General features: G+C 35.9%; 1 protein-coding gene across 4 annotated transcripts in view; it reads left to right on the top strand.

The window, feature by feature from the left end:
- The window catches only part of NAV3 (neuron navigator 3), a 267,533-nt gene that overhangs the window by 100,456 nt on the left and 147,724 nt on the right, over positions 1–19,353 (top strand). For all 4 annotated transcript variants that reach the window (XM_026867890.1, XM_026867891.1, XM_026867889.1 and 1 more), the window contains exons 4-5: positions 2,417–2,489; positions 6,155–6,332. In XM_026867890.1, the coding sequence (XP_026723691.1) occupies positions 2,417–2,489; positions 6,155–6,332 (251 nt within the window). The remainder of the gene's footprint in view (positions 1–2,416; positions 2,490–6,154; positions 6,333–19,353) is intronic.

Here is a 19,353-nt window from a genome sequence, read left to right as displayed (position 1 = left end):
AAGAGACACTCAGTTATACAGCTAATATCCAAACAAATCTTCATTTCTTTTAAATTCTTCAGGACAGGAAAATTTCCATTCAAATTGCTTTCTTATGTAGTTGACGTTGTTTAAAGGTCGCATAGAAATATTCTCATCATGTGCATTATTTTCACGACTGATGAAGGGGTGTAGTTGGAGGTCGGGGCCAAGCCAGCCCAGTGCCTTGCTGTTGCCATCAGGAGTGACACCATCTGCCTGCCTGTCCCTCCTTCCCACCACACCTTTCCTGTCCCAGACCATGCCTTACTCAGGCTGGGACGCGCCCTCCCCTGTGCTGACTCTTGTGCTCATCTGACTGCATGGGAAACTGGAGTGACTAAAATACATTTGCCTTTTTTGCTGGAGAGTTTGTCTGCATGGAGCTAGGTCCTGATGCACTCAGAGAAGCACTGAAGCCCAGCAGAGGCAGCAGCAGCAGGGCCCTGCACCTGGGAGGAAGAGGAGGTGAGGAAGAAGCAGTTAGCTGCAGCCGGCTTTCAGCTGACTTAGCTGTGTCATGTCTTTACACCTTACAAAGTGACCTGGTTTATTTGGGTTTTTTCGTGGTGTAAAACTGCATAAATGTTTAAGAAAATGACAGAGTTAAAGCCTGAGTTTCTGCATTTACTGTGCTGTCCCAGAGTTGTAGTAACCCCACTGAGTTTAGGATTGTTATTCCACATTCACAGCTGTGCAAACTGATTTATGAAAGCTTTATGGTAAACCCCATTTTTTGGAGTAACTTTAGTTAGTGTTAGCTTCAGAGTTTAGGTTTTGGGCTTTTTAAAAAATTGATTCAGGAGAGAGATTATTTATCATTCACTATAAATGGTAGCATGTCCTTGAAAACAAGTGTTTGAAAAGACAGACTTTTTTAAAAGACTTTTTACTAAAGCTCTGGAGTTTATTGTTCTTAAAAAGCACATCTCTCAAAATCTTGCAAGTGCTTATAAGTTTCAAAGTACTACCTGTGGATCAAGATAGTCTGTGTGAGCTCATAATATATACTTCTAGGATTAGTAGTAAAAAGTGTATTTATATTCCTGTTAGCGAGTAACAGTTTCTGAGAATAATGGCTCTACTACAGTCATAGGAAGATGACAGTAATAAGGCCCTCCTCCTAGGCTAAAAAAGATCCTTCAAGGATCAAGTAGATTTTGTTCAAGCAATGAATTTACCCCTCATGTTTTGAGGATTGAAAACTCTTGGTATGAGGTATTGTAAAATGTGTAAATATTCAAATGAAATTAACTGCATGGACTTGATCTACTGAGGGCTTATGTTTTTGATGTTGAGGTGTGTTTTTTTTTTCACATTCTCCAATGGAAATAGGTATTTAAAATACATTGTTAAACATTTTGTTTTATTTTTCTATTCCTAATTGCCTTAAATAAATCCACCAAACTAAAAATGTATTTTAAAATCAAGTCTGTTGAAGGCATTTGACATGGGACACCTCTCTATACATCATTTTTCTGTTTTCATAGCTGCATATTTCTATATAAACCTGTTAGTTAAAATATTCTACATGTGTAGCTAGATATTTACTTCACTGATGTGGGAGGGCTAGGGGAGCCATATGGGGATGGTGACTCAAGAGAACCTTTTGGAAAATCTGGCTCCTTATTGCTATTGCTATTACTCCCTATTACTGATTACTGTTAGAAATAGACACACAAAGGGAGTTAAACTGATTCTGTCATTACATGGTTTAGAGGCAGGTTTTATCCTTTTATTGATCTACATTTAGGCTACATGTTCTTCTCTTATCTAAAGCTCTTTGTGATAACTGTAGATTGCTTCTAAACCACCAACAGAAGCCAGCACCATGTCCTTCACTAAGCAAGCACCCTTCCAAGAAACATAAATGTTAAATAAATTAAAATACTTTAGCAAAATATTTGAAGGAAAATATTAGAGAATAAACAAATGCTGTGACATCATTTTCACAAAATTCTACATCATCCAAAAGAAATACCTTTGCTAATACATTTGTTGGAGGTTTTTGCTTACATTTTTTAGTTAACGCAGTCACCCACATCTCCAGACATATACTCAATGTCTAATTCTCTATGGATGCTTTCATTGCTGCTTTTTTTCGGCGTATAAAATCCAGTTTTATGTTAAGTAGGTGGGTTGCTGATTTGCCAGCATGCCATTCTGGATCAGGCATTTGTTAATTGTTTTTATGCACCAAAATTGACAATGAAAGCTTTGTAACAATTCCCCAATTAGCAGTAATCATTCTTGTTAAACTTTTATAAAGAGCTGTAGTATGCAATGAATGTAAAGTATTCATTCCTGAGCTGTTTCTTTTTTTTTTTTTTCTTTCCCCTCCATTTCTACATTTTGTCAAACAGTCTTATGCTATTTGTTATTTCTGTTCATATTGCAGATTGAGAATGTTGATGTCTGCCTTAGCTTTCTGGCAGCCAGAGGCGTAAATGTCCAAGGTCTTTCTGCAGAAGGTAAGAGAAACAGATCATCAGAACAAATAATAGGATTTTTTTTCTGAAAACTAATTTTCTTAACACAAATTATTTGCACCGAAATATCAAACTCCAGCTGTCTTGAACAGCATGAAAATATAGATTAGTGATAGCAAATGAGAGAGGTTTAGACTTCCTCTTAATTTTCCCTTGAAATTGAACCAAGAAACTGTACGAAGCCTGAGACAGTGTTTTAAAATAACAATTTTTTCAGTAGTATTAATCTGTTCATATTACCTCCACAATATTTTATAGGTACAGGGTTTGCCAAGCATACTTTTAAACTTGCTTATATATGGGATTAAAAACAATAAAAATTAGTATGAGAATCTTGCTCAGTTAATTAAACCCAGGAAAGACTATTTGTTTAAGCAAATTTAGTAGTAGTAGTAGTAGTAATAGTAGTAGTAGTAATGCTTTCAGGATGAGTCTGAAAATTCTTGTATTCCTTTGATGTCATGTATTAAGTGGAGGAGTGAATGGTCTTGCTGTATGTATTATAGCCATTTTTGCTCTATTAGTCACCTCAGGTGACTGCCTAATACAGTTACAATGAAGTTAATAAATATATTAAATCAAAACCATTAAAGTACCAGTTGTCTTAATTAGTATGTAATATTTGCCTTATGAATGTAAAATTAAGTCAGGTGGATACAGGAAAAATACATTTTTTCCAGAAATGGTAATTTCAGTTGAATTTTAGAAGATAACCAGAGGGGAAAAAAAAAAAAAAAAAAAAAAAAAGAATGCTATTGTTCTATTTTAGAATTATCTCAGAATTTTTGTCTTTCACCATTTCCACATTTCTAATACCTTAGCAGAAGTGTAACACAGACACGATATGTACTATCCTCTCACTTTTTGATTGTCTACTAATGGAAAGCTTCTTAACTGATTTAAAAGAACATCTGTATGTACTGTAGATATGTCAAATCATGAAAACATTTATATTTTATCATTATCTCAAAGCTGATTAGAACTTGAAATTTTTAGGGCAGCCTATTTTTACTTGTGTATGCAATACAATCAAATGGGTGAATAGCATGAATTTATTTCATGAGAATACTCTTCATTGTTTAATACCGTGACACAGATCATGATATTAATTTTCTGTACTTTTTAAAATGAAAATCTGAGTGCATTCATACTTTTGTTTTGCGCTGGAAAACAATTTTTTATGATTATATGCTTTAACTGCATAACATTATGTTAAAATACTACTAAAAGCAATACTATGTAGTGTTAAATGCAAGGACTGTTTTTTTAAATTTTCATTAATCTTTAAAGAATAATTTTAATAAGGTGGACCTTGAGTTCTAAACTAAGATTAAAACTAGTTTTGCTGTTTTACAGTTGATCATGAATCTGCTGTAAATCTGCTAACATGTTTGTAATGATATTAGTTCAAAGTATCACAGAAGTGTGATTTACTTAAATACACCATTTTTAGTTTGTACAATCCTAAATATTAAAATTTCTCTTGAGGAGAAGAAATTGGGAAAAAAAGTCTTTTTTTAATCATGAAATTGTCAAGTTACTTTCATAATGTTTTGTCAGCATGTTTATATTTAAAATAAATCAAATTTAGAAACCATAAGTCTGTTTCTTGTAATAGGCTTTGGTAGATGTGTCTTGTTACTACTGGATCATTTATTAATAACTAGTCAGTTTCTGGAACAGTAAACCACGAGCTTAACAAGGATTGAAGCTTTTCCCACCTCATTTTGACACTTGAGCAAAGATACCAGGAACAGAAGTTATTTTCAGATCTTCACTGCAGAATCACTACTGGAGAACCCAAATGATAAATAATAAGCCAGTTGCTACAAACAAGAACACCCCCCTCCTCTTCCCTGCAAGTGTGTAGTACATATTAGAAGTTTCTGAATTTTTTCTGTTTAAGATAAATCTTCCAACTTTGAATCATTTAAAATTAGGAAATAGAAAGAAGTTCAAATCTGATAGCATTCTTCTTTAGAAATAGTAAAAAATAAGATTTGATACAGAGCAAAATTTTAAGATAAAAAATGATGAGTGGCATTTAACAAATAGTTATTTTCTGGAGCATTAAGTGATAAAAAGTCATAAGAATACTTAAACCATTATCATGAACAGAAAATCTTTTAGAATCAGAGCAGCTTAAAGATGGATAGTTGTGTGGTTTTGCTGGTTTGTTGGTTGTTTTTTTTTTTTTAAGATCATATTAAATATAATTTTTCTGTTCCTTGATAATGATCTTCCTTGAAACCATTGTGACTGAAAAAGTCATTGTTGCTTAAAAAGCTTTCTAATTCTGAAAAAGTTCTTCTGTGTATCTCTGGTGTTCTCATGGGAAATCAAAGATCGTGGAACATCTTCATGAGAAAGATGAGAAAGTATGGATACTTGGACAAGTTTTTATTTTGCAAAGTATATTCCAGTGTCCAGGATTGTGCTTGCTTTTGAAGAATGGGTTGAGAGCATAAGGGCTTCAATGTTTGCTGGCCTGTTAGTGTATGTACTAACATTTTACTTAATCTTATTGAAAGAACATTAGTGCAGTTTAAAGGACATGAATATGACAGTAATTGTTTAAAAATTCTGCTTTAAAAATTACCTCAAAAAGGCTGTGTAACACATACAGCTCAGTATTCAGATTTGCAGGAAAGGCAGAAATATTGCAGTGTTGCATGTTAGGTTACAAGGCTATAGGCCTAATGAAAACCTTTCACAAGAAGTTCAATGCCAAAGAAAATTAATAATGAGGTTATGAACAGACCTAAGTGCTGCAGATAATTAAAGCCTCCAGAGGCTTCTTTTTTTTTGACACAGAGATCCTTTATGAGCAAAGAACATTATCCTTTCAAAATCTTCATCTCAGACTGGGGAAAGACTAAGGGGATGGCAGACATGAGGATGCTACTGTGGCTCACCAGAATTTCATACTGATAGCTATTTTCTCCTTATGTGAAAGCTGTAGTTTTGAAGTCTTCATTAATCAGTAATAGCAGTGTAAAATAGAAAGCTAGAAAATCATGTGGTTGGAAAGTTCAAAGTCATGAACCTTATGGTCACCTTTTTTAATAGGTGTTTTCCAGTAATCTCCTTCTCGCATGTTCTTTGCAAATTCTTGTGAATAGATATGTGCTCATCCACAAGACTGCTGCCATCTCCTCTTTCTGATTTTTCCAGAAGTCTCTGTTTACTCCCACAGTGTGCAGAAATTGCCCAAAAAGCAAGAAAAGTGATTTAAAGCCATGAGGGAGAAGGGATGTGTACCTAAGTCCAGAGAGAATTCAGATTTTTCCGAATGGACCTCTGCTTACTGAGAATATTTGTACTGTACTGAGGCAGGATTATTTAATTATTTAAGGTTTGGTGTGCTTTTCTTTATGACCACGCACATGTGACTCATCATGAGGACATTATGGAGATACGTGTTTATTGCAACAATGACACATAAATAAGCAAAGATTATAACAAACAATAAATTATCAGTGATACCTAACATGTTCCTCATATTAAAGATAAATTAAGAGATAGAAACATTTATAACTATAGGTACGTACAGAGATGTTTTGGTATAAAACTGTTACAAAACTGAAGTCTAAAACCACAGTGTTTTCACTTCTTTTTCTTTTTTTTTTTTTCCTTTTTTTAAATAGAAATAAGGAATGGAAATTTGAAAGCCATTTTAGGGCTCTTTTTCAGTTTGTCTCGGTACAAACAGCAGCAACATCATCAGCAACAGTACTACCAGTCTTTGGTGGAGCTACAACAGCAAGTCCCTTCACCTCCAGCTGAAATCAGCCAGTCCAAAACGCACCAAGATATGCAGTCGAGGTATGTAAAAAGTTAATTTTCTCAGGTGCAAAAGCTTTTTATTTGTCTGTTCAAAAACAACAAGTATTTGCAGAAAAAATAGGTTACTTGAAAAAGACTTAAAAGACTGGCTTTTTCTTTTTTAATCTATGTTTGCAATGAGTCTAGGAAAACATCTTAAGTGTTTGTTTAGTATTAAGCTTGCATTTCTTGGGAGTAAAGCTAGAGTGAGGGCAGGGAACATTCTCAATTAAATTTACATTAAATTTGATTTAATTTTAAGGCATACTTTCACATTATTATTGATTCTACTGTCTATTGCAACATGAGAGCACACCATGAAGTTAGTATACTTGTTATTTCCATGTTTTCCTCACATACCCAGTTTCATATTTAAGCAAACAATGTAAAATGATTAGCAGAAAACGTGGGGAAAGGGCACAATTAATAATTTCATTTGTTATAAACTCTTTACATCCCCACACATTCTGTTTTTGAATGCCTAATTCTATTTGAATGTTTTTTGAAAGGGAGAAAAACTGGCCTTAGTCTAGTTGTTTCTTTTAAGTGGTTAGTTTATGACTTAGTTTTAGGAAAGCAAAGCACTCAGCAGAATTCTTAATTGCTGAATTATATTACTTTAAGACTGAAGATGAAAACATGTTTTGAGAAGGTAATTGCTTGCTGACAATGAGAAAAGAAGCAGTTTTAACACAGATAGCTATTTAAATGGAAAAAGTATTAGCAACATATACTTTATTGAAGAAGTTAAAGCTATTCACATGTAGGACTATGTAAAGTGTAGTTTAATGAAGAACTTTAGATATTGCTGTGTCGGGTTTAATACTTGCTTGATTTATTGTTCTATTGTTTAAATTTTTTTGTATAGTTACTGAACAATTGTATATCTAGAACGTGATAAATCAGCAACTGAGGATGCATTAAAAGTATCAAACTACAATAATGAAATTTTGGTTCTGGAATCCATTCATATCTAAATTAGCCTTTCATGTTAATAGTAAATATATATTATTCAGCTGAGAAAATTTTTCACACTTTAGCCTAATAGAAATTTTTGTCTTGAAACAGGGAACATTGTAAATATGTGTTTATAGGAAAACATTGCTGATGGCATTTCATACAAAAATTAAGATACGCTTACATTTGTCTTGAGCATTACAATGTGAAATGCATTTTTTTTTCTCTGCTATTGATAATTAATGTCTTTCAATGCTTCCTCTGTGAAGTTTACTATTAACATTTAATCTAGGGAATTATGATGTGAGGAAGAATCTGACCACTCTCAGCATTTTCTGAAGTTGAATTTCTGCTTTCTGAAGGAAATTTAATTCTGCATAAGAAGCAATTATTCAGAGACTAATTGTTTTTCCTATCATAAGAAAGACATTTTGAATGTAGATCTACAAGTATTCACTGCTTTAATCCGTGGAATTAAGGTTTTAACCAGCTTCATGTAAATACCTTTTGTTATTGGTTTTTGTTTATAATTTAGTAAAAGAACTGAAACATTTCTTGCTTTTCTAATTTACCCATGGTGAATTTTTAATTAAAAATATTGCCATGTTCCTTTATACATGAACACTACTGCAAGGAATTCTGCTCATCCAAAAAAGCTTAGAGCAAAGCAGTTGTTTATTATTTGGAAGACAGTGATTGCACAGTAGTCCTTTGTCTGCTCAGAAATGGTAGGCAGAGGGGATGAAGTGTTTATAAAGCTTTCTTTTCATTAAAATTCCCCAAGATCTCATGGTCCTTCATCACCTTTTTCTCTTCTTTTACTTTGCTGTAATTAAATATACTACATTACGAGGAAGGGCAGTCATTCTTTGTCTAGAACCCCAGCATTCATGCCTTTGCAAAGTGACATCTAAGGCTGATTTAACAAAATTTCTACTTTCACCAGTGTGCTTTAGACCTTCTACTTTAATGCCAGGAGTTTAAAATAGTTTCATTATTTGATTAAATTTCTATTCATAACTGTGTTTCAGCTGAAAATGTTTCTATGTAAAAAATTATTACACTGAGATTGATACTATCTTTCTTATTTCCTATCTGTAAACTGAAAGCAATAATTTTTCTGTTTCCTTTCACATATACAGAAATTCAATGTTTGTCACCATAAATGTGTGTACTCCCTGAGAGAATATGATTTTCTCTATCCATATATTTTTCAGTAAAGACTTTAAGGATAAAGAAAGGTACCTACTTCTAAAAACTTTCCACTGAATGAAAGATTTCTATCTTCTGCTACAAATGTGTCTAGTATTCTGAACTGCTATCAAAGCAAGGAGCTCCAGGACTTAGAAACAAACAGAATATACTTTTTTTTTAATACTAATTGGCTTTTTCATTCATCACTGTTTAGAATTACTATTAGGAAATGGGCATAAAACAATATGTCCCTTTCTAAGAAAAATTACTACATTTGAAAAGCAGGTTTCCTACTAATAGATGGGCATATACAAGTATGCATTGGTATGAACTCTCTGTGGTGGACTTAGCAACCCTTCTTTTCATAGCAGTCATTGAATTTCTTTTTTTTTTTTTTTCCATCAAAACAAATATTTTGGAAAATAGTTCAAAATTATTTCCCAAACAGCTTTTAAGTTTTAAGCTGTTAATGAGTAAATAAGAGCTTCTGTTAAGAAAGAAGCCCAAATATGAAATTAAAAAATAAAAAATGCCTTTAATGGGATTCATCTTGCCTCTTGCCCACCTTTTACTGCCTGAAATGCGAACAGGTAGTTTACATGACTCCCAGGACTGATTTCTATATGATTGCTTTCATGGCAATTATGTCTCAGCATTATTTGCAGAAGGAACCAACATACCTAACTGATTTACAGGGCAGGAGTTCATGGTTTAGAAGGTCCTATGTAATTTATATGGCTGCTCCATGGGACACCTCAGACCTTCAAGTATTTTTGGTGAAAAGTAGTTTTATATGGATACATGGATCTTCCTCTCTCACTGAACGAAGAGTATTGTAAAGTGATAAAATCTAACATGTGTAATAATGTCACATGCTTCACCTTTTCCATGTGAAATTATTAACACAATAGATAATTTAACTACTATCAATAATAGAGTTATTTTACTTTTTTCTTAGGAAGTGGTGAGATAATGAGCTATTTTATCCTTTCATAGGGGATGTTAATCTTTAAGGCAATTTATTATTACACATTTATTGTGCAGCTAAGCCTTTATTAGCATATTGAAGTTCTGAATATGCTTTTATAAATTCTTAATACTTTCTGTTTTCTAATACTTTATACTGTGAAAAGGGTTGACATGTAAAAACGGTAAGGCAGCAAATTACTCATGGCGTATATCTTGGAAAAATTATTTGGCAAATGCACATAACAGATTATTTTCCATTGATTTGGTTTGTGGTCTTTTATTACTTAGAAATAGTTCTTTCAGTTTTTTGAGAGGAACAGGAAAAACTATCCTATTATTATGGTAGAAACCAGATAATTAATATAGTAGCAAACACCTGAATGGCACATTCATCTTGATTCAGTAATGGCAAAGCTCTTCAAATGTAATTTGAGTAAATTTTCAAAGGTATTCTGAAAATTATCTTGAAGACTAACATATTCCTACTGTGTTAGACACTTGAGAGATAAAGGTGTCTTTTTGAGGCACTGTATACATTTAAGTGCTTTTGATATGTATGTGTTTGTGCAGACATGTAAACAAACCCAAAACATATACACTGAAAAAGATGGATGCTTTTTATAGACTTTGTACTTTTAAAAAATGTTCAATAAGCATTCACACTTCATGTTGTAAATTAAGTTTTTGAAGTTATGTCTTAATAATTGCAGTTACTTTAGGTTAGATTATTCCATCAGAAAAGTCATTTTTGTTGTTTCCATCTAAGGTATAGTAAACATATTGCTTAATTTCAACCTGATTTCCTGGGAGGCAAAATGCTGTTGTGTGTGCTTTGTTAAACAAGTATGGAAAGGTGATGGTCTCCACTGTTTCAAAGAGAAATACAGATTATACATGGGAGAGGAAAATACCTCTGAGAAGTCACACAGAAGATGGTGAGGATACAGAAGTGATAGCATTCAGAAGCTGCTGAAGACCAAGAAAGTTTTGTTCTTATATGTACAGGACTAGTGTCTCATTCTCCTAATTTAAGAGAGTGGTCCTGATGATGGTCATGACAACGTTGGCACTCTCATCCTGACTTCCAGGTTAGGATGTCCTTGGTAATGATCAGTGTCCGTGATCATTACTGGGTTTGAGCCCGTTCCACATGCCACTGAAGCCAACCTACATTAGTATCGACCTCAAGGAGACAGTGTTTGGTGCCTATGTTAACAAAATCTGAAACAGGCACAATAAATGATATTAGGACTCTACAGCTTTCATAGCCGGGTTGTTCTGATATGGTAAACAAACAGAAGTCCTAGGGGAAGGTTTCTATAATCAAAATATCATGAGATTGGCAGGATTAGTTTTGTGCAGAAATGGGGAATTCAGGAGAAATTCAGGAGGCTAGTTGTCCTTGGATGACTAGGAAATCAGTGTTTTCTACAGGAGAAAACATGGATCAAAAATGTAATTAAACTGATTTCTGGAGGAGTGAGTCTCCACTTAGTGTAAAGTTTGCATAGGAGGATAATGAATTTTCTATGTCAGACTCCTAACAAAGTCATCTAAAATGGGTCAGTGTGGCAATACTTTAACATTCCTAATCCCATGCAATCTGTCCACAACCAAACTTGGAATTGTGAAAATTGTGCAAACAGAAGGGGAGCAATGTTCTGGATGTGAAAGAGTATCATCGGCTTGTCTAATCCTAGGGACAATAGCAACATTTAAAGTTCAATGTAAAAAGAATGAACAAAGTTGATTTATGGTAAGTGAAATTTCATTGAAAATAATTTACTTTACCTATGGGAGATGATAATTTCTTACCCCTAAGTATAAACATTCTTAAAATTATTTAGACGAATAGTGGAAAAATCTGTGGTAAATAATAAATGGTAATCTAAGGGAGAGAATGGTTTTAGATGTGATTTCTGGTTTCTTTTTATCCTAAAATTTCCTATATTCTTGTATGACTGACTCTGGGAATTGAATACTTCAAAATCTGAGGTAGGCACTTCACTCTTTACTTAGGACTTTGTTGCAGCTTTGAGATAGTTAAAAAAATACAGTGCTGGTGGCCTTATTTATTTCTGTCAGTACAGATAGATGACAACAATAGTTACATTATATTTTTATGCTTTGCTTTGCTAGTGAATTCCATTATCACAGCAATACATCTAAACTTTCTGCAGTGATGATCTTTCAACCACCCAGATACTAAGAGAAAACACATGTGGATGAAAGAAGTTCTGTCTCATTTATGGATTAGGCAGTAACTGGTTTCAGTAAGCTGTCAGCAAGATTCCCCGAGATGGACATACTATTTTATCACGTACAGATATGATGAGCACAGCTTGAGGTCCAGATGGATTTTGTTAAATTTGTTATATTAAAAGAGCACCCTGGTTTTCCTAGGCATATAAACAAAGTTAGGTAGCCGATTTCTACAGTCAGTTGCATATATAACTACTGCAAGGAACAGGGTTTCATGTTGCCTCCTGCTCAGAAGTATAAGGGAAAAAATGAAGCATATTGGACACGCAGCTTGTGCTGTGTGAAATGCAGTAATGCAAATGTAGTGGTTATGATTATGAATTTAAATAAATCCATGTCAGAATACTGGCAATCTGTATGCCAATCTGGGTTACACTACTCTCAGTTTAGAAAAAGGCCTTTGTTTCTGTGTTCTTGAGGTTTAAAATATGTTAACTGTCTACCCTGAGTACATTGCACTGACATAGGCTAAAAAATTGAATGTGTGCATAGTCATGCGATGAAACAAGTCTCTTCACTGTCCTTAGCTCTTGATATTGCTAGTCACTTGGTTTTAGTGAAGGGAAACAGGTAGGCACTTCCTGCCTTTCCTACTACAAAATCATTATCTAATAACTGCAAAGAAGAAAAATTAGGAAAAGGTTTATTTCTTCTTTCTATTCTCTGTTTTCTAACAAGGATCTAAGTGAACAGACCACTATTAGTCTAATCTGATGTATTTTTCTGCATCTGGGAGATAATAAGGAATGCATTGCTTAATGTAATTGCACCACCTGACTTTCAAATGGACCATAGGGATTTCATTTTAACTGAGCTATCTTTCTATCTTCAAAATCAGCTTTGGCCCCATTTTGTTCCACTCCTCAAAAACGCAATCATTACAATCACAATCACAGAATTATCTAGGTTGAAAAATACCTTGAAGATCATCCAGTCCAACCATTAACCTAACACTGACCATTCTCAAATACACCATATCCCTCAGCGCTATGTCGACCCGACTCTTAAACACCTCCAGGGATGGGGACTCCACCACTGCCCTGGGCAGCCCATTCCAACGCCTAACAACCCCTTCTGGAAAACAGTGATTCCTGATATCCAGTCTAAAACTTCCCTGGTGCAGCTTGAGGCCATTCCCTCTTGTCCTGTCACTTGTTACTTGGTTAAAGAGACTCATCCCCAGCTCTCTGCAAGCTACTTTCAGGCAGCTGTAGAGGGCGATGAGGTCTCAGTCTCCTCTTCTCCAGACTAAACACCCCTAGTTCCCTCAGCCGCTCCCCGTACGACCTGTGCTCCAGACCCTGCACCAGCTTCGTTGCCCTTCTCTGGACACGCTCAAGTCATTCAATGTCCTTTTTGTAGTGAGGGGCCCAAAACTGAACACAGGAATCGAGGTGCAGCCTCACCAGTGCCGAGTACAGGGGTCAGATCCCTTCCCTGTCCCTGCTGGCCACGCTATTGCTGACACAAGCCAGGATGCCATTGGCCTTCTTGGCCACCTGGGCACACTGCTGGCTCCTGTTCCGCCGGCTGTCAATCAACACCCCCAGGTCCCTCTCTGACTGGCAGCTCTCCAGCCACTCCTCCCCAAGCCTGTAGCGCTGCTGGGGGTTGTTGTGGCCCAAGGGCAGCCCCCGGCATTTGGCCTTATGGAAACTCCTCCAGTTGGCCTCAGCCCATGGCTCCAGCCTGTCCAGGTCTCTCTGCAGAGCCTCCCTACCCTCGAGCAGATCAACACTCCCACCCAACTTGGGGTCATCTGCAAACTGACTGAGGGTGCACTCGATCCCCTCGTCTAGATCATCAGTAAAGATGTTAAACAGGAGTGGCCCCAAAACCGAGCAGTGGGATGTCATGGGGACACCACTCATGACCAGCTGCCAACCGGATTTAACTCCATTCACCACAGCTCTTTAGGCTCGGCCATCCCCGCAGCCTGGGACCTGGACCACTGCATATTTGTGTGGCAGCTCTGTCTGAGTTGCCATGTTCTTTCTGGTGGAGGTTTTGACTCGAGTGGAGACCATAGTTCAGTCTACTCATCTAGTAGACTGAACTCTACTCAAGATGAAACTAGCTTAGATAAGTTCTAGACCCAGGAGATGGACTGTGCCCTGTCTGCACAAACTGCCGTGCAAATTGCCGCACCTCACCCTTCTGACGTGTCATGCCCTGTTTGCCTGCCCTGTTCACCACGATCCTGGTCGCTCGCACTCCCTGGGGGCTGCTCTTGTATGTGAGGGGCGTTGGGCATCATCATTCCGGTCTCCGCCCACTCTGAGTCCCCACTGCCCTTGTGAGCAGCCCACTCTTCCCACACAAGAGGGAGGAGGCTTGAGGCTCTCCCTCTTCCCTGGGCTTCTGCCTTCTCGGCTTTCAGTTTTGCCATGGGTTTTTTGACTCTTTCAGAAGGGTTCCCCGCCACTACCTGCCTCTTCGCAGCCCCTCTCCCTAGCAACTGAGCTAAGAAGGTGGAGGCAATGAGTCCTCATGATTCCCAATTAAAGGAACTTCAGGAAGGAAGTTCTTTCATCTTCATTGTCCAAAAGTTCAAGCAACTAAAGCTTATAGTATCTCTGTGTACCAATTAAATCAGCTGTGTACCTAAGCAAATAGATGATATTTAATAATGATGAGTTGTATAAATGAGAGATTTGTTCTTGTGATAAGCATGATATAGGTCATCGGGAAAAGCGGTTCACACGTAGCTATGAAATTAATCTATACATTTGATAGAACTGTCATTACATGTTGGGAATTACTGCAGTCTCAGGAGTTTTCTAGGCTACAGTGATAATATATTGATAGAACATTATAAAAAATACACCTTCATAGCTTCCTACATATTAATGTTACTGCCACAGTATCATTAGCAATTTTTTTCCCCTAAAATTCACCTTAATGGCTATATTTTAAAACAGCATGAAAAAATACATCAGCACCATTTGAAGTTTCATAATACATATTTGTTTTATTTGAAAGACTTAGAAATTACCATACACAAAAGGGTTACTTTTTGATGATGACAAATGACTAGCCTTTCTAATAACCTTCACACAGAAAAAGCAGAACAGTGCAACCATCAGAATGTATTTGTGACATACTTCCCTGTAGACCACCCTCCCTAAGATAAGAAGATATCTAATAATATTTCTGAAGCTTAAAATAAGGCAAAAAAAGTTTCAAAGCAGACTTTCAGGTTTTAAAGTAAATGGTCTTTTCTATAACTATAATACAGCATCTAGTAGATAGAAAATATAAAGTGTAAATTATAAGGCATTTTATAGCCTTTTAATAGCTTTTAAGATTTTTCTGAACTTTTCATCTATTTAACCATTTCACTACCTAACTCTCAGAAACTGCTTATATCTTTTACCTTTTTACATAATTCTGTGGGTTGGATCCTGAAAACCTTGTCCTTTACTGGTTGGTACCTGCCCCCGTGTGTCATTTAGTGTGTTCTACAGTTTGTCCTCTCTGCAAAGTACCTGATGTTTGTCTGAACCTGTCACATGTAGTTACACTGATTTCTCCTCTTTATAAATTACCTCTGCTATCTGCTCAACAGTGATATTTCTTTCTCTGCCTCTTGCTCTGTTTGGATTTTGAAATGCGACTGTCATCCTTTCTCGTTATCTATTCTTAAAGTTTTCAACAGTGTTTTAATTCAGTTTAGTGACAATTCTCGTTGTGTGCATTTCAGATATTTTCATTGGCCACACTTGTCTCCCTTGCCACTCATTAATTTTTATATTTCAGTTTTGGTGCACTTTGGCCATAATTTTCTTGTTGCTAATCCAGATCATACAGATGGGAAATGTCCCATTCATACTTGCAGCATTTGAATCCAAATTTTTATATATTTCCTTTTGAGGGAATAGAAGCTTTATAATGTAGCTATTTTCCCTTCAGATGTTTTTTTGATACTCTACCCTCACTTTCCATAGATATTCATTAATTATTCTCATTCTCTGAAAATGAGATCTGCTGCAATGTGTCCGTGAATGTTTTTCCTTTCCCAAGACTGCCACCTATTTAATTCTGATGTCTTGCAAACATTTAGGGTTGCCTGTAATTTTGTGTATATGGCAAATAAATTTTAAGTAAATGTAAAATGCAATGGGAGCCATATTGAATTATTGCAGTTTTCATTCTTACGTATTCTAATGAAAATATTCTTTCATTATTCCTATTTATTCCTTAATGCATTCCTTGATAGCAATATGTGATTCAGTCTTTTCCTTGCATTCTTGTATTCAAGTAATAATTTTATATTTGTCCTTCTACTTTCTTTGCTACTGTCAGTCCTTTTTTATCAACTTTGATTTTTTAGTATTTCACAGACTGCAAAAAATGTGCATATTGCAGTTTTGCAGATGTCAGTTAATGAAATAACATTACACTTTGCAGTCACTATGGAGAAGATGGCTTTCTCTCTTCATTTACCCAAAAAAAAAAAAAAAAGCAAATCCATACAATTCCTAAGAAGAACAGGCAGTGCTGTTTATGACAGTTATTGACCATGGAAAATGGATTAAAATAGAAGTGAAAAAATTAGCTTTTGTTGTATTTCAAATTGACCACATTTACAAGAAATAAATTAAAAGCTTAGGAAAATTACTTTTATATGTATTTATGGTTTTGTCTGCTTTTATGAAAATGCTTATGGGAACATAGCTGAAATATTGATAGAATCTTTTGTAATTACTTTATATTGTGTAGCCCTTTACAATTTCAGAGTCAATGGGAAGACCAAAGAAAACGCTCAGAGAAGAACTTTAATACTTTCAGTAAAAACAAGCTTAACTATGTGATAATTGTTTGACTGATGCAGGTTTATAAAAATTCCAACCATACTTTAAGATGTGTTGATGAATGTGGACTTTCTGGGATTCTATGAAAAAATTCAAGAGACAATGAGTGTAGATTTGAAGAACTGACAGCCTCAGGCTTTCTGGCACTCCTTTATTCATTCTGTCTAGGAGAAAACTTTGTTACAGTCTTATTCTATCAAATCGTGAAACAGAATATTGACATACATTTCTGCGCAGATCATGTGATATAATTTTGTTCTAGTGTAAGATCATAAGAGGTATGGAGATAAGGCCGTAAAAGGGTACAACTGGTCCCTAAGGGCCTACTCCTAGTTCTGGCAATATATTGTTATCTATTTGGCCGATTTGTTCAGAGAAATTATTGTTTTTTAAAAGATTGTATCACTTCAGGTGAGCTACAAGTCAGGTTAAGCACAGTAGTGAAGTAGCACATTTATTAATTTGTTGTTATTCTCTTCCTCTATTTAATGTTGCGATTCATATATTCCTTCATTTAGTTCCACAAAATACCCATACTACAAATACTGGGAGCAGGGTGGGAAACGTATGGTCACTGTGGCAGATGATTCGTTCTTACTACAAGTCACCATGTTCTTCAAGAACATAAACGTTGATGCAAAACTGGGTTAACTGCATTTTAGTTTATGAGCTGTGAACAACAGGAAAACACTGAAAACACCGTTTTACTTATACCTCCAAGCCTGAATCAGTTGGAGACAGACTTTTTGCATAAGACGCCAGAAGTTCAAAGAGTGGAAAGGAAAAATGTCAACCTAATACAGAACAGATGACATGATATGTGCTAGAACTGCCTGAGCCATACACATTTCCTCTTGTGAATGAAAAAAAAAAAAAAAAAAAAGAGTGTGGTTCTGTGTTAGATATACATATATAAACTATAAACTACAGATATATCTATAAAATACACAGAAGTGTATAACATTCATATATAAATAAATTACATTTTAAAACATATATAAGTAGATAGATACATATATGTAGATGTAAGCATATATTAATTCACCAGAACTGGGCTAAAAAGGCAAAAGAAATGTATGAAAAATACTGTCTGTGGGAAAATTTAGGTTTTTTTATTTTCTCCTCATTGTTCCTTGGTGGTCCATTTGAGGAATCAGGGATCTTTTACCTGCCCAGACTGTTTTGGTATGGTGAGGAGCCTGGAAACTTTTGTTTCCTGTGGCATCTCTCCAGATACACTTGGTATTTGGAGTTGGGTGAACCTTAGAGTACTTGTGCTTTGTGCCAGGCAGGCTGATGAGAATCGTACAGCCAAGGAGCTCATTTTAAGAAAAATTAATTAAAAAAAAAAATGTACAGCTCAATCAAGACCTTTTGGGAAAATTTTTATGTTGAAAATGCATTCTTTTTAACCTAGTTTTTATCAGGGAATCATTATAATAGAAAAGTCTTGAACAGTTCTGGAGTGCAGTCACCCTAGTGATATAAATGCACTTTTTAAGATCAACATCATATTAAAATTCAAGTATGCCAGTAAGGTTGAAAGACTGATTACACACTGCAAACCCTTTTGCATTTTGTCTAAATTTAATAGATCACATAGCTGGCATTTTAGAACCACCATGTGACTCTTAACATTATAGAAAAATGACAGTGTGCTGTTACATGATCCTTTTGATCTTTCGAAAGACTATTAATAAAAAGTAGATTATATTCATGGTGATGCTGTATGGGTTAATTTTTGAAGAAGGAGGTTAAAATATTTTCATCTTGATTTGTGCTTGGTATCCAGGTTTATATGAGCTCCACCCTTCAGCTTTATGTGGTATACACACTTTCAAGGAGTTGTTTCTTTCCTGTTATACCATGCTATTCATATAGCAACAAGACAGACTTTCTGGCAGTTTAGTCCAGTGTCAAGCAATCCCTTGCCTTCTCTCTTTATCCTCTTTGTTTTTATTTACCCATTTCAGTTGAATATTTCACGTCACTTTCATTGGGAGGGCAGTTAAGAACCTTTATTATTGTAGCTTATATTGACTTTCTAGGTTGCCCTACACCTTTTAGGACCATTTCTTAATCCTTTTATCCTGCCTGCAACTGCATGCCCTCCATCAGTTCCCAGTCTTGGTGGACTGACTGTGCTTCACAGCCATGTGGCGCAGTGCAGAGTCCTGGGTTTTGCAACCAGCATGACTTCAGTACAGCTGTGGTGTTCGCCATCAGCACCTCACGGCCAGGTCAATCGCTGACATCTCTGTAGCTTCTTTCTCAGTACCACTCCAGCTACCTCTGTGCTTAACTGCCTTTCTGGGCAGTTTCAGCATGTATATTCCATTTTCTCACAGCATTCAACAAAGGGACCAGCAACAGAAGTTACCCACAGTCACCATTTCATATCTGCTGTGTTGGCTAGTGTTTCCTTGGTTTGTGAGAGAAAAGATGGGGGTTTGATTTCCACTGGCAGCCAGTTTGAAGAGTCCAGCTGATTTCTAAGGGTTTTGGATTAAATATGTTTAGACCATCTTTTAAACAGGATTTGATTAACCAGGAGCATCTGCCTTCTCTTCCTCTATGCATTAGGTGGAAGGGGAGAGTTAAGCTTGATGCCAGAGGCCACAAGGCCTGTTCCTGACCCAGGTCCAGTGCCAGAGTTGCCTCCAGGATTGCAATACAGGGCTGTAGCCGCAGGAGCAGTAGGGTTTTCTGCCGGCTCTGAAGTTAGGGTTAGTGTCCTCTGTACTTCATATGTCCCTTTCCTGCCAGTGCACTGTGGCTTGGCTTTTTAGATAACTGATATAAAGCTGTGACCATGTTGTGCAAGT

Source organism: Athene cunicularia, assembly GCF_003259725.1.
Source record: "Athene cunicularia isolate RWA chromosome 1 unlocalized genomic scaffold, athCun1 chr1_part2, whole genome shotgun sequence".
Taxonomy (NCBI): domain Eukaryota; kingdom Metazoa; phylum Chordata; class Aves; order Strigiformes; family Strigidae; genus Athene; species Athene cunicularia.
This window is presented reverse-complemented; position numbering and strand designations above follow the sequence as displayed.